This window comes from Rhinoraja longicauda, chromosome 27 (genome assembly GCF_053455715.1).
Source record: "Rhinoraja longicauda isolate Sanriku21f chromosome 27, sRhiLon1.1, whole genome shotgun sequence".
Classification (NCBI taxonomy): domain Eukaryota; kingdom Metazoa; phylum Chordata; class Chondrichthyes; order Rajiformes; family Arhynchobatidae; genus Rhinoraja; species Rhinoraja longicauda.
In genome coordinates, this window is record NC_135979.1 from 16,685,795 (window position 1) to 16,701,713 (window position 15,919).

At 40.7% G+C, this 15,919-nt stretch overlaps 1 protein-coding gene across 11 annotated transcripts in view; it reads right to left on the minus strand.

Moving 5' to 3' along the window:
* Positions 1-5,459: 5,459 nt before the first annotated feature.
* macf1a (microtubule actin crosslinking factor 1a) overlaps positions 5,460-15,919 on the minus strand; it is a 419,348-nt gene continuing 408,888 nt past the window's right edge. For 7 of the 11 annotated variants that reach the window (XM_078423295.1, XM_078423294.1, XM_078423296.1 and 4 more), the window contains 3 exons: positions 15,014-15,225; positions 7,911-8,022; positions 5,460-6,601 (listed from right to left, as the gene is read on the minus strand). In XM_078423295.1, the coding sequence (XP_078279421.1) occupies positions 6,351-6,601; positions 7,911-8,022; positions 15,014-15,225 (575 nt within the window). In that variant the 3' untranslated portion in view covers positions 5,460-6,350. Of the gene's footprint in view, positions 6,602-7,910; positions 8,023-12,829; positions 12,941-15,013; positions 15,226-15,919 lie in introns of all 11 variants that reach the window. The other 4 variants (XM_078423293.1, XM_078423292.1, XM_078423288.1 and 1 more) reach the window with 1 other exon arrangement.

Sequence of the window (15,919 nt, forward strand, 5' to 3'; positions counted from 1 at the left end):
AATATCCTCCATTTCTCTATTATATCCTTTTCATAAAACAACAATTTCCATTTCACTCCTTTTAAATCCTTTCTCATCTCCTCAAAATTAGCCTTTCTCCAATCCAAAATCTCAACCCTTGGTCCAGATTTGACCTTCTCCATAATGATATTGAAACTAATGGCATTATGATCACTAGACCCAAAGTGCTCCTCAACACATACCTCCTACTAAATTGGTTTCAGATACACAATACAATATATCTTTATTGTCATTGTACCCAGGGGTACAACGAGATTGGGAATGCGCCTCCCATACGATGCAATAATTTAAGTAATTAACAGCAACCCAACGAAACGAAACAATTGTAACAGTTTTTAAGACAGGGTAAAGTGCAAGTTGATCTATGCGTTGTGGCCATCCAGCTCAGCAGGACCGGTTCATAACAGCTATGGCCCTGGGGATGAAGCTGTTCCTGAGTCTGGAGGTGCGGGCGTAGAAGGCCTTGTATCGTCTGCCCGATGGAAGGAGTTCGAACAGACTGTTGCAGGGGTGTGAAGAGTCTTTGTGGATGCTGGTGGCTTTTCTGAGGCATCGTGTGTTGTAGATGCCCTCCAAGGCTGGTAGCTGTGTTCCGATGGCCCTCTGAGCTCTATGGACTACCCGCTGTAGAGCTTTCCTTTCTGCCTCTGTGCAGCTGAGGTACCACACAGGGATGCCATGCGTTAGGATGCTCTCTATGGTGCAGCGGTAGAAGGTCGTCAGCAGCTGTTGGGGTAGACCAGACTTTTTCAGTGTTCTTAAGTAGAACAGTCTTTGTTGTGCCTTCTTGACCAGCGCAGCAGTGTTATTGGACCATGTTAGGTTCTCCGAAATGTGAGTGCCCAGAAACTTGAAGCTGGACACTCTCTCCACACTGTCCCCGTTGATAGAGATCGGGGCATATTCCATGTTATGTGACCTACGGAAGTTGATGATCAGCCCCTTGGTCTTGGTGGTATTTAGGGACAGGTTGTTATCCGAGCACCAGTCCGCCAGGTTCTGCACCTCCGCTCTATAGTTTGTTTCATCCCCGTTGGTGATAAGCCCGATCACCGTTGTGTCGTCTGCAAACTTGACAATGGTGTTGGTGTCGAATGCAGGAACAGTCGTGTGTGAAAAGGGAGTAGAGCATGGGGCTCAGAACACAGCCCTGTTGTGTGCCGGTACTCAGGGTGATAGTGGAGGACAGGTGCGGGCCCATTCTCACTGCCTGCGGTCGTTCCAGCAGGAAGTCCAGGATCCAGTCACATAATGACGAGCTGAGGCATAGCTGGTGGAGTTTGGTGATGAGCTTGGTGGGGATGACCGTGTTGAAGGCGGAGCTATAGTCTATGAATAGCATCCTCACGTACGTGCCCTGTCTCTCTAGGTGAGTCAGGACAGTGTGAAGAGCCAGAGAGATGGCGTCCTCTGTGGATCTATTTGCCCTGTATGCAAATTGATGTGGGTCCAGTGAGTCAGGGATGCTGGATTTGATGTGTGAGAGGACCAGCCTCTCAAAGCACTTCATGACAATCGGCGTTAGGGCAACCGGGCGGTAGTCGTTCAGGTTGGAGATCTTTGCTTTTTTCGGCACCGGAACTGTGATAGCCGACTTCAGGCACTTGGGGACCGTAGCTAGAGATAATGACAGGTTAAAGATCCTGGTGAATACCTCAGCCAGCTGTTCAGCACAGTCCTTCAGTACCCTTCCTTGAACTCCATCCGGTCCTGCAGCCTTGCATGGGTTGAACCTTTGCAGAGCGCGTTGTACCTCCTGTGTGTTCAGTTGCAAGACCTGTCCCATCGCCTCGGCTGGGGTTCTTTCACTCAAGGTGGTTTTGCCAGTTTCAAAGCGGGCAAAGAAGGTGTTAAGCTCGTTGGTCAGTGCCATATCGCTGTGGGGGCAGGCAGGGCTGCTCTTGTAGCCAGTGATGTCCCTGACACCCTGCCACATGCTTCTGGTGTCCGTGGTGTTGAAGTGGTCTTCCACCCGTTGCCTGTGGGTGTCTTTGGCCCTTTTAATACCTTTGTTCAGGTTTGACCTGGCAACACTGTATGCTGAAGTGTCACCAGATTTAAAGGCATTGTTGCGTGCCCTCAGCAGGTTCTGTACCTCCTTGTTCATCCAGGGTTTCCGGTTTGGGAACATCTTTATCTCCTTGTCCTCCGTGACATTCTCCACACAGCAGTTGATGTAGGAGAGCACAGTGGATGCGTATTCCTCCAAGTCTACCTCTAAACCGTAGGTGGCTGTTGTGCAAGCAGGTCCCAGTCGGTGCGATCAAAGCAGTCCTGGAGTTGTAGGGTGGCATCCTCGGGCCATATTTTGACCGTCTTTATTGTGGGTTTGGTCTTGCGGATGAGGGGTTTGTATGCGGGCAGTAGAAACAGTGAGAGGTGATCGGATTGTCCCAGGGGTGGGCAGGGGAGAGCTCTGCAGGCGTCCTTTACATTGGTGTACACCTTATCCAGTGTGTTTGAGCCCCTGGTAGGGCACTGCACATGCTGATGGAATTTGTGGAGCGAGGCTCGTAGGTCGACCTGATTGAAGTCCCCTGCAACAATGAAGGCACCGTTGGGGTGGGCATCCTGCTGCTTACTGATGGCCGAGTGTAGCTGTGCTAGTGCTAGGTTAGCATTAGCCTGTGGGGGAATGTATACGGCCATGATGATGACCACCGTAAACTCCCGCGGCAGATAGAATGGCCTACATTTGAGCAGTAAGTACTCCAGGTATTGGTTTTAAATGCACAGGTATTTTTAAAAAGTTTGCATTTTGGTCTTGAAGCATCAGAATTAAAAATTGCACAACCATGTGGAGGCCTGGGACTAGTGGCGTGCCCAGGGATCAGTGCTGAGCCCATTGCTGTTATGATCAACTATCTTACACCATCTCTCATACTTACTGATCATGTCTTGTACATTCTCATCCAAATCGATGATATAGATGATAGTATCATAAGATAGTTATCAAGAATTACATTATATCTTGATCAGCTGGGCAAAGGAATGGTTTATGGAGTTTAGACAATGGACAATAGGTGCAGGAGTAGGCCATTCGGCCCTTCGAGCCACCACCAGTTTAATTCAGGTAAGTGTGAGATATTGCATTTTGGGGAGTCAAACCAAAGTGGGATCTTCTTGGTGAATGCTATGGCATTGGGTGGTGTTGTAGAGCAGAGGGATCTTGTAGTACAAGTATACAGTTCCCTGAGAGTGGCATCGCAGAGATAATGTAGTGAAGGGCTTTTGGCATGCTAGCCTTCATCAGCCACGGAACTTTTAAAATCATGGGTGAGGCTGCACTTGAAATATCTTGTTAATTTTGGTCACCCTGCTGTCTGAAAGATGCTATTAAACTGGAAAGAGTGCAGATATATAGGAGAATATTGCCAGGACACAAGGGCCTGTGCTATTGGCTGAGGTTGGAAAGGCCAGGACTTTATTCCTTGGAGCGCAGGAAGCTGAAGGACGATCTTAGAGAGTTGTATAAAATCAAGAGGGAATAGATGAAATAGAGGGAATAAATAAGATGAATGCACAGTGTCTTTTTCCAAGGGTAGTGGAATCATGAACTAGACATAGGTTTAAAGTGGGAGGGGATGGATTTAATAGAACTTTTTCACATGGAGGGTGGCGGGCGTATGGAGCGAGCTTCCAGAGGAGGTAGTTGAGGCAGGTACAATAAAACATTAAAAAGACAGTTGGACAGCTACATGGATAGGAAAGGTTTGGAGGAATATGGGGCAAACACAGGTATACGAGACTGGCTTAGTTGGTGTAATTGGGCTGAATGGCTCATTTCCGTGCTTTATGACTGCGGGGCTATGATTCCAAGCACTTTACCTTCATTAACTTTTTGTTTCCCAGGCTAATGAAATGTAAAAGTTGAATGGCAGTTTTAAAGGTTCTACTCCAGACTACAATGGAATCTATCTTGTTCAAAAGCCACAAATTGGTTGATGGATTAAGAAAGAGCAGTCAGGAACATATCAGATTATAAAGGATGGTCTATGAGTAGCCAGTCTATATCTAATTTTAGTGCTGCACAAAGCAGCCAGCTTTTTCTCAGTTAATTCTGTAATGACTGCACACATACAATTTGTCTTCACTATAACTTACTTTATCATTTAACTATTTAATCAATGATGTAAGCACATTCTAATGTATTTTGTTTAACCACTTGTATAAGGTATCACTTCTATAAGGCACATGATTTGTCAGGTAAATCCAATCTCGGGACAAGGATTTTACGTTTGACTCCTGAGTTAAGCAAATGTACTCAAAATACTTGAAAGTGGAAACCAGAACAGTAATGTTGGATTGCTGTCAGTTTTTAACCCTTCTACCTGTGCTAAATTGAAAATTCAGCGATGTCAATAAGTGATATTTATCTTTTTTTGGGTATTCCTGCAAAATACATTTTACACACCAACTAGAGATGTGTGGGGCGCCTTTTAAAAAAAAATTCAGAGGGTGGTGAGTGCCTGGAACCCACTGCCGGAGGCAGACATGAAAGTGGTATTTAAGAGAATTTTGGATAGGCACGTGGATATGCAGGGAATTGGGGTATAGGGACAGGCTGTTCCAATGCCGTACTGTTCTATGTTCTAACTGCTGAAGAAAACCCAAAACACTTGAGCAATTCACATCCAATTTTCTGTGTGTGGCCTTTTATGGGTTATGAGCATCTGACTCATGGACACCCTTACACACAAACACTTTCCCATCATATTATTAAATGTGCTTTTTTGCAGCCCTTGCATTTTTTTAAAGCACTTTTTAAAAGTACTTTCTCTTCAACTGTAACAATGTATTCTGTACCCTGTTTATTTTCCCCTTTCTCTTTCAATTCATGGTCCGATTTGCCTGGATAACATGCAAAACAATGTTTTTCCACTGTATCCAGGTACATGACAAAGATAAATCAATGCTAATACCAATAAATTCAAAAGTCCAATATATGGAAATAAATTATTTGCAAAATGGCAGAACTAGTTCTCTCTCTTTCTCTCTATTTTCAGTAATTGTTCTTTCTTACGTGCTTTTAATGCCATTCACTATAATACTGTGGAGATATGGTTGTCATATGATTATGTTGGCTGGTGTTGGCGTTGGGCCAAAGGGCCTGTTTCCACGCTGTATCACTCTATGACTCTATCAGAGAGACGGTTTTGTGCCTTTTCCAGTTTACAGACGAAATTCAACTTATGGACGCCTGTAAAAACGCAACTGTTCATTGCCCAGATTTGACCTGTGGATGGAAATCAACATTAGGGACACATGCACACTTGCATCCAAAAATAGTACGCAAGATCAAATTGATCGGTATTGCAGAAATCCCACACTATCAACAGAAAGGTGCAATGCACGGATCAACCTAAACAGAAAATGTGTGGGCAGAATGGGGGAAATCTTCAATCTCTTGAATAAAGACCACTGAGACATTAAAGCAGTGCTTAATACTTCTTTAAGTTACTGCAAGCACATTTGTTTTTGAATACAAAAAAAAAAGAACGTTTGACTCATTGGTACAATTTCAATTGTGGATTCACACAGCGACATGGTCAGACTAGATATCAATAGAATATAAATACGGCTGCTCATGTAGTCCCAGTGGTCAGTTCAAATGAACAAAAAGCAGCATAAAAAAGTGAGAAGGGCCTTGCTAGCAACTGCTGGTGTGGCCTGCAATGATCATCAGCTGCTATTAAAGTGTCCTTTATACTGCCTACAAGATAGCAATAGTCTTTTACAACTTGCATGTGCACTTTTTGTCATAATTATTATGTGTAACTTTCAGCAGGCAAAAAAATGAACATTCTTAAAAATAAGTAAAACTGTACATTGCTCCATTTTTTTCCCATTTAAATACTCCGTGAGGTATCCGTGATTTCTAACAAACACTGCAGCATTTGTCTTGCCTCCACAGCAAGTCAAAGTTCTCTTTCAAGGGTCATATCCTAAATGCAAGTTAAAAAAAAAGCAGTAGTTCAAATCTTTAATAGAACACGAACACATTTAAATTTCCTTTTTTTTTTCTTTTAAAAGCATTCTCACTTCCCTCTGATGCAGACCCCATGGGATCAAACATGGATGTCTTATCTACATAAATATTCACATGAAAAAACTTTTAACTTACAAAAACAAAAAAAAAACAGAAAGTACAATGATAAGGCAGCATTAGACCACAATTAATCTTTTACAATGCTTGACAACAGTACTTTTTTTTGTAGAATATTATACATCTGGTGGCTTCTGAAAGTGTAAGTGTGTGTGTGTGTGTGTGTGTGTGTGTGTGTGTGTGTGTGTGTGTATGTGTATTCTATTCCACAGCATTGCTTGTATTATCTTCTGGTGTTTGTATTTTTGGGGGTTGTGGTTTTCTTTGAGGGTGTTGGGATTTTTGAGGGCTTTGTCGAGCCCCTTCTCGAGCTTGCTTGTGATCCTCCCGCGCTGGACTCGGAAATATCGGAACACATCGACTGTGTCTCCAGAACGTCAAAATCAGACGCATCACTGCCTCGCCGACTGTTTGCCCTGCTCCCAGCACGACTCCCAGCTCGACTTGTGGGCCTGCTTGGCGTCCTTTTGGTATCTACAGAGAAATTGAATAATGTTATTCTAGGAACAACTGTACACACTTTTTAAGCAAAATAACACAAAGCCAACTGATGGTCCTTCCTCACAGAGTGATCTTGATATTGCAGCATTATTTTTCATCCAGAGTCTAAAACAATAGAAATTATTTTGTCACAAAATTCTGGAGTAACTCAGCGGGTCAGACAGCATCTCTGGAGATAGGTGACGTTTCAAGTTGGAATACTTCTTCAGACAGAAAGATAGAGTCTGAGGAAGGGTTCTGACCTGAAATGTTACCGTTTCCATGAGGTATCTAGATCAAGGGATTTGTAGCCAGTTAAATCACTATTATTGTTTTAGGGTTATTGACCTGAAATATTAACTCTGTTTCTCTCTCCACAGAAGCTGCCTGGTGTGCAGAGTATATGTAGCACTCCCTATTGTATTGGCTTAGGTCAACCAGCATAGGAGTTGCAATATGAAAGAGCAATGATTATTCACAATGTGAAAACATATGGCTTTCAATGATAAAAACTGCAGCATGAAAGAAGAAATTATAAATTGAAGGCTTGCTTATTCTTTCAATGTTAAAGATATGGAGACTGCAAAGGTGCAAATGACAGTGATTTTTTACAATTGCTCAGAGATCTTATTATATGTTGCTAACAGATTCTATGTTTTTGAGAATTAATTTTGGATTTAATTGTAAAATGAAAAGACAAACATGATCTACAAAATAAGATGCAGAGATTTTATGTACTTAGCTGCTCGCTGTTAAATGAACATTCATGGTCATAAATGCAACAGTTATATCTTAATAATGTAATTAAACCCAATGTGAGGTTTGTGTGAGATAGAAGCATAAACGATCACTTTTTTTAATTGTAAAGCATAAGATGATCAGAAACTTTAAAAGTTGAAGTAAATTTAAAAACAAATTCAAGACGTTAACACATAAATCATTACATTATTTCAGAAATAATCTGAAATATTAAATGAAACAAAATAATATGTGGTCTTAGAATTCATATTGAAATTAATAGGATGATAGTCTGACTGACGGAGAATCTGAGAGGGAATGGGCCCTTTCTCTGGCTGCCACAGCACGCGTGTAAATGGAACTCGGTGACAGATCTGGTGAGCACTTCAGTCCAGGAACTCTGGTTTGAATGTGTTGGAACCTTACAGAAACCACAGGTATCACAAGAATTTATAGCACATTCCCACCCAAAACCATGGAATTAAAGGCTTAAAGCCGACCTCCTCCTTCCCCCTTTCCATTACAGCAGTAACAAATCCCATTAATTTTCATTTTGAAAACTCACCAGTTTTGCTGGACTTAGAGGCAGCAGGTGAGTTGCCGTTGTCCCCGGTCAGTGAAACCTTACTGGAGTGGTAGGTTGGTCGTCTGAGTTTGCTTCCCTGAACAGGAGTCACCTAGTTTGGAATACCAGAATTTTTAAATGCCAGTTCAAAGTGGCGTGCAGAATAATCAACACAATTCCAACAAATTCCCGCATCATTCACAATTGATTATCTTAAGTTTCTCATTAGTTACAAATGTCTTTTTGTCAATTGTAAAAGGATAATTCAGAAGGGATGTAGAAAATTCAGGTACCAAGAGAATCTTTTCTCTTTAAAAAAAAAAGTACACAAAGTGCTGGAGTAGCTCAGCAGGCCAGGTAGCATCTCTGGAAAACACGGATGGATGGCGAAGCGAGACACAAAATGCTGGAGTAACTCAGTGGGACAGGCAGCAACTCTGGAGAGAAGGTATGGGTACGTTTCGGGTCGAGACCCTTCTTCAGACTAGAGTCAGGGGAAAGGGAAATGAGAAATATAGACGGATATAGAGAGATATAAAACAAATGAATGAAAGATATGTAAAAAGATGATAAAGGAAACAGGCCATTGTTAGCTGTTTGCTAGGTGAAAACGAGACGCTGGTGTGACTTGGGTGGGGGAAGAGATGGAGAGAGAGGGAATGCAGGGGTTACTTGCAGTTAGAGAAATTAATATTTATATCACTTGGTTGTAAATGTCCTGACCCGAAAAATCACCTATCTATGTTCTTCAGAGATAGTGCCTGACCTGCTGAGTTACTCCGGCACATTGCGCTTTATTTCGTAAACTAGCATCTACAGTTCCGTGTGTCTGATGTCTTCTCTTTGTTAGTTTTGGGCTCCTAGTATAACCAACCTTATTTTCATACTAAAATCTGCAAATCTCTACCAGAAATTGAAATTTATTTCTGAATGATATGACATGGTGAGTTGACTGTTGTTTTGACTGAAAGTAAGAACCTAGGATGTTGCTAATCTATCCAACTAATCTGTCCATATAGACTATTAATCCTGAGCAATGGGACATTCACTACCATATTTAACAAATCCTGTTAAATGCCAAATATCATTTATATAATTCAAAATCTTGCCCATCTTTCAAATTATAAATATGCTTCAACCATACAGAACGTTAATGCAAATTACACACAGAAATTAACATTTTTAGAAGCTACATAAAATGAAGTTCCTTTTTTAATTTCATTGTGTTCATTGCATTTAATGCCAATTGATTTAATATATTGAGCTGGGAACTGTGGATTCATTTACCATGAAAGCAAATTAAGTGTCAAAGTAGCATTTAAAATTACAGTTTCAAATCTCACTCCAGAATTTGACCAGATAATCAAAAATAATGCTCATGCAGTATAGAGGGGAAGGGATGAGAAGTAATGAAATTTTGGCGGTGAGAAGGTGTTAATTTGAGGCTCACCTGCTCAAAGGGTCTCTGGAGACCATTCAAAAGAGGGTCAGAGTGTTTTTCCAAACTCCTTCCAACAGTTGCTACTAAATTAGATTATTTCCCAATTGCTCTACATGGGATTATGTTGCATAAATTACAGCAAATTGTTCATTTTGAAATAATTTACTAGCTTTTGGGATGTCCTGAATGTATGACCAAAGCCAATGTAAAATCTATAAATATAGATATCATATTAGCTAATGAACAAATGACTGTAGCAAGTTGATAATTATATTTAAGGAACTACATGCATCTGTAGTGGAAATATATATGGCAGGATATTCTAAAGGGTGATACATAGAAACATAGAAAATAGGTGCAGGAGTAGGCCATTCGGCCCTTTGAGCCTGCACCGCCATTCAATATGATCATGGCTGATCATCCAGCTCAGTAGCCTGTACCTGCCTTCTCTCCATACCCCCTGATCCCTTTAGCAAAAAGGGCCACATCTAACTCCCTCTTAAATATAGCCAATGAACTGGCCTCAACTACCTTCTGTGGCAGAGAATTCCACAGACTCACCACTCTCTGTGTGAAGAAATGTTTTCTCATCTCGGTCCTAAAAGACTTCCCCCTTATCCTTAAGCTGTGACCCCTGGTTCTGGACTCCCCCAACATCGGGAACAATCTTCCCGCATCTAGCCTCTCCAACCCCTTAAGAATTTTATATGTTTCTATAAGATCCCCCCTCAGTCTTCTAAATTCCGGCGAGTACAAGCCCAGTCTATCCAGTCTTTCCTCATATGTAAGTCCCGCCATCCCAGGGATCAATCTGGTGAACCTTCTCTGTACTCCCTCTAAGGCAAGAACGTCTTTCCTCAGGTTAGGAGACCAAAACTGCACACAATACTCCAGGTGCGGTCTCACCAAGGCCCTGTACAACTGCAGCAGAACCTCCCTGCTCCTAAACTCAAATCCTCTTGCAATGAATGCCAACATACCATTCGCTTTCTTCACTGCCTGCTGCACCTGCATGCTTGCTTTCAATGACTGGTGCACCATGACACCCAGGTCACGTTGCATCTCCCCTTCTCCCAATCGGTCACCATTCAGGTAATACTCTGCTTTCCTGTTCTTGCCGCCAAAGTGGATAACCTCACATTTATCCACATTATATTGCATCTGCCATGCATTTGCCCACTCGCCTAACCTATCCAAGTCACTCTGCAGCCTCCTAGCATCCTCCTCGCAGCTAACACTGCCACCCAGCTTCGTTTCATCCGCAAACTTAGAGATGTTGCAATCAATTCCCTCGTCCAAATCATTAATATACACTGTAAATAACTGGGGTCCCAGCACTGAGCCTTGCGGTACCCCACTAGTCACTGCCTGCCATTCCGAAAAGGACCCGTTTATTCCTACTCTTTGCTTCCTGTCCGCCAACCAATTTTCTATCCACCTCAACACTGAACCCTCAATACCGTGTGCTTTAAGTTTGTACACCAATCTCCTATGTGGGACCTTGTCGAAGGCCTTCTGAAAGTCCAGATATAACACATCGACTGGTTCTCCCTTATCTCTGCTTTCCTGTTCTTGCCGCCAAAGTGGATAACTTCACATTTATCCACATTATATTGCATCTGCCATGCATTTGCCCACTCGCCTAATCTATCCAAGTCACTCTGCAGCCTCCTAGCATCCTCCTCGCAGCTAACACTGCCACCCAGCTTCGTGTCATCCGCAAACTAGTTGTGGCATGCAAAATATTCTCAAGAGCATACACATTGAAATTTTAGAGTTGCATCAAAACAAGTTCCAGGCAGATACATTGCACTGACTAGATCATTAATTTGATCAAAATATAGACTTGCTGACATAAACAACGAGAGCAGATCAATATGATAGCAAACTTGAAGTCCAATGGAATTCTTTTTGCATATCTGACATGAATGCTCTTTAACTTGAATTAGCTCAGGATGTTTTTGTCCTGGACAGAGCCTGTTGTATTTAATTAATAAAGTCAGAAAGGTAGGTGAAATAACCTGATGATGGATGTGAGGCACACAATTTCAGGAGAATGACAAACATGCAAGCTGAAAGTAGATTCTTTGCCAGAGCAATGATGTAACATGAGTGCATCTGCTCCCTATTAAATGTTGGTTGTAGCTTTAATAAGATTCTGATTTCACTAACACTTACATTTCAGTAATCCTACCAGAACAGGCCATCATCTCCAACACTGCTTTGCTAGTTTTTTGGTCCTTTCCAGTTTTTCCCCTAAATGAACTCTTGCTCACATGTGATATCAATCGCCTCCTCAGCAACTCCCTTAAGTGTGCAACAGTCAAGACAAGGAACTCTTTAGGAGCACTTTAAGAGAGTGCCCTGTCCTTTCAGCATTGTGGTCATAAATAGGTGAGGACTAACTCTCATTAGAAAGACTAATTTAGAGTTTTTATGGCAGCATTGTTAATTTCACAACCGATTAGTCAGAAAGCCTACTAACTGAAAATATTGGAATACCAGCTGCTTCTTAATTACCAAAAATGTGTCAAATCTCCAATCTAATTATAAATATAGATTCATAATATAAATATATTGTAGAGGAGTATTTCTGAAAAAGTAAATTCGGTTTGGACATTCAGGAATAATGAAGGATCATAAAATTCAGAATCCAGATGCAGCATGCAACTGCAATGTTTATCACAAATTCCAGTAATTGGATTATATAAAGAAACAAATCAAAGGCAGAGACAGGGACAAACGCTGTTTTAGAGGGCATGTGCGTCCTTTTCTCTTATGCTTCATATAAAATAAAAAATTTGGATTTGTAAAGCTGACCAAAATAACACCAAATGAGACAACACAATAACCAAAAGCTACTAAGTGGTGGAGTAATCCGGCCGGTCAGGCATGAAGAACATGGATAGCTGATGTCCCGCCCAAAACTCATTCTCCTGAGATGCTGCCTGACCCGCTGAGTTACTCCAACACTTTGTCTTTTATTTTTAGAAAATAGCATATTCAGCTCCTTGTGTCTCCAAACAAAAGCTATTATTAATCTGTAAAACATTTCTTCGACTAAATGAACTTTTTAGGTTCAGACAAAACTTCTGTTCAAAATTGTAAAAGTATATTTTTCTACCGAAGTTTAAACTTAAGATAGTCAAGAAAAACACACATTTCTGTCATTCTTGGTACTGTCAATTAAAAACATTATTTAAGTAATTTTGAGTTCTAATATTCAGCATTAAATTGTGCAGATAATAATTTGATGTTATAATTTAATTTAATGACAATAATTTACTATTCTGACAATTACTAAATATTATTTTTCAATAATATCCAGCATTGAATTTAAGTTGTACAGAGTCAACCATCTCAAGAGTAAACCTGGGCACAATTTGGTGGTTCAGTTCGACAGCAGATGCCACTCACTGACCACTGCTCTGATATTTCATCGAGTCTTGTTACTATCTTTGTGTGCTTTATACTGTACCTCAATGCTGGGGATCTCGAATACATGTGAGTCTAGGCACTTAGTGGGTGTAGAGACTTTACTGTTTGTCAACCAGGGTTTGTCATAACAACGTGTGAAGGTCTGGGGCGTCTGTGAGATGGGAGAGGAAGGTAGGATGGAGTAGGGGAGGATTAGAAGCAAGATGGATAATAGATGGTGAAAGAAAAATGAAAAGGATGGGCAAATCGTTAACATAAAATTAATGTTGAACAATAAAATGTTAAAAATCTACAAATAATAAACAAATGCAAATGAAAATTAAACAATGGAAATATAAGAAACTTGTGTGAACAAATTCACAAATTTCAAGGATGTTGTACCCTTATAAAAACATTGAACAAGAAACTTTCCTTTTATTACAAATAATGAAATCAGGCAGGTTGCTCCTATGTTCAGAAATAAATGTAATAATGTTGTAGTCTTTGCCTTCCCTTTGAAATATCCAATCACTCTTGTATGTGCCTCTGTTGGAGTTAATTTTGGAGAAAATCCGAAATAGGCACAGATGTTTAGTTTCAAATTTAAATTTACCAAAATAGCTTCATGTGCATTAAAAAAGATTACTTTATTCTGGAACATAGATTGAAATATCTTTAATCTGTCTTGGCTACGTTAACCACTGGTCATTCCAAACACTGATTCTTGTTCAATGTTAGGGTGATATTACCATTTGAAAATGAATGCAACAGAAAATATGCCATGGAATTGAATACTGACATGATAAAGAAAAGTGACCTGTTTCTCTTTACAAAGATGATTAGTATAGAACAACATCAAATGTTTTGCAGAAAGGGAAAATAAAGATTTTATTGCCGTGACAGTTGACACCCATTTTCTTTGCTTTACCGAGTAATGTCATAAAATATTTTACGGATAACTCTGACACACAACGTTATTAAAATTTGCTTTAAGATCAACTTGTTTTCATGCAATGTTGGACCAATGCAAGACATTGGACAGATATTTGAGCAATGCAGCCTTTCTGAAGTTTCTGAGAACATCCAACTGTTCATATCTAATAATGAAAATTACAGAGCAATTATCTTTAATGAATAGTAGACAAGTGAAGGGAAAATATACTGATACACATTAAGTGTCATATTCATTATTGATGAATATTTTTGTGCATTTACACATCTGAACATTGAGTCTTTCAAAAATCTAAAGGCAGTGAACATGCCAGAACCTCTAATTTTTGATTCGGTATGAGGTATACCTCGATAGCTGTATGGCTGAAAGCATCATTAAAATACAACAAAATTAATATCTATATATTTATCGTTAAAAGGAACTTTTAATTTAATGTCTCCCATGTACAATGATTTACTCTACTTAATAAAAGTTATACGACAAAATACCAGAGAACATAAATTATATTAATATTCTTTCAATGTAATGTTTCTGTAGGGGCAGCATGGTGGTGCAGCGGTAGAGTTGCTGCCTTACAATGCCAGAGACCAAGGTTCAATCCTGACCACTGTCTGTATGGAGTTTGTACGTTCTCCACATGACAAAAGTGGGTTTTCCGCGGGCACTCCGGTTTCCTCCCACACTCGAAATATGTACAGGTTTGTTGGTTAATTAGCTTTGGTAAAAGATTGTAAATTGTCCCCAGTGCGTAGGATAGTGTTAGTATACAGGGACCGCTGGTCAACGTGGACTCGGTGGGCTGAAGGGCCTGTTTCCGCGCTGTTTAGTTTAGAGATACAGTGTGGAAACAGGCCTTTTGACCCACCACGTTCGCACCGACCAGCGATCCCCGCACATTAATACTATCCCACATGCGCTGGGGATAGTTTACATTCATACCATGCCAATTAACCTACAAAACTGTATGTCTTTGGAGTGTGGGAGGAAACCGAAGATCTCGGAGAAAACCCACGCAGGTCACGGTGAGAAAATACAAATGCCGGACAAGCACCCGCAGTCAGAATCAAACCCGGGTCTCTGGCGCTGTAAGGCAGCTACTCTACCGCTGCTCGAATGTGCCGCCCTGTTCTCTAAACTAGATGGCGATAGCACATTATTGATATACTGTATTTTATTTACAAAAATAAACAATCGATTTAAGTCATGAAATTTCATCTAGTTTTAGATATCTGAAGGATCAACTAAAATTTAAAAAATTGTATTCTAACACTATGGGGGGAGAGAAGAACTTACCTTATTTCCACTGGCTGGAGTTGCTGGCGATGAGGGCATGGATGTGCAACTGTGGTTACTGTGGCTGGCACTGGAACTGGACCGTGTTGGAGATGCAGTCCTGGAAGAAGGTTTGGATTTGCGGCCTCGTATCCTGAAGGGAGCCATGCCCTGAGGGGCTCCCTCTGGCAAGATAAACTTCTCTCGCAGTTCTAAGTTGGTTCGCCCTCTCGCTGAAGACAAATAAAGAAAAAGCCAGAAAATAATGAAACCAAACTTTACAGAGCCGTTGCGGAACGCAAATAGAACGACTCACGATGTCAGTGCAGCAAACTACCGTATACTAAAATATTGCAAAAAGCGCAGTTAAAAATCAGCAACTGTATTGAAAATGCTGATCATGCAGAATGTTTCATACAATGGATTTTGACAACATAGTTTCATGAATTTAGATATAAATGATATTCTTAAGTTTAAAATTAAATCAAGTGCAGTTGTTGTATTGTTGCTAGTTTCCCGCAAGGATGGTCACCGGGTCAAAAGATTCAAATTCAATTGGACGAGACAAACCAGTTTACAAGGTGATGGAGCTGATTTGTTTCATTTTCCAAACAGATGAAGGCCAGTACGACATTGCCATTCTTGCCATGCTACATGCACTTCTCTGATCCGATTGCAAGACAACATTATGGTGATTCCAAAGCCCTTCACAGTTTGGACTAAACCACTTTCCCACATGGAGCAACATAGGCATAGTACGGATAAATAACTTGTGTTAAAATGGCATTCTCTACTGGCACAAACTGGAGCCTAATTACGAGTATAGTTTTATTAGTGTCATGTGAAAATGAAAGGTCCCCAGATTTCTTATAAATGAATTAACAGACCAGAATAGTTTCAGCTGATTTCTCAGATGCTTGGGCCTCT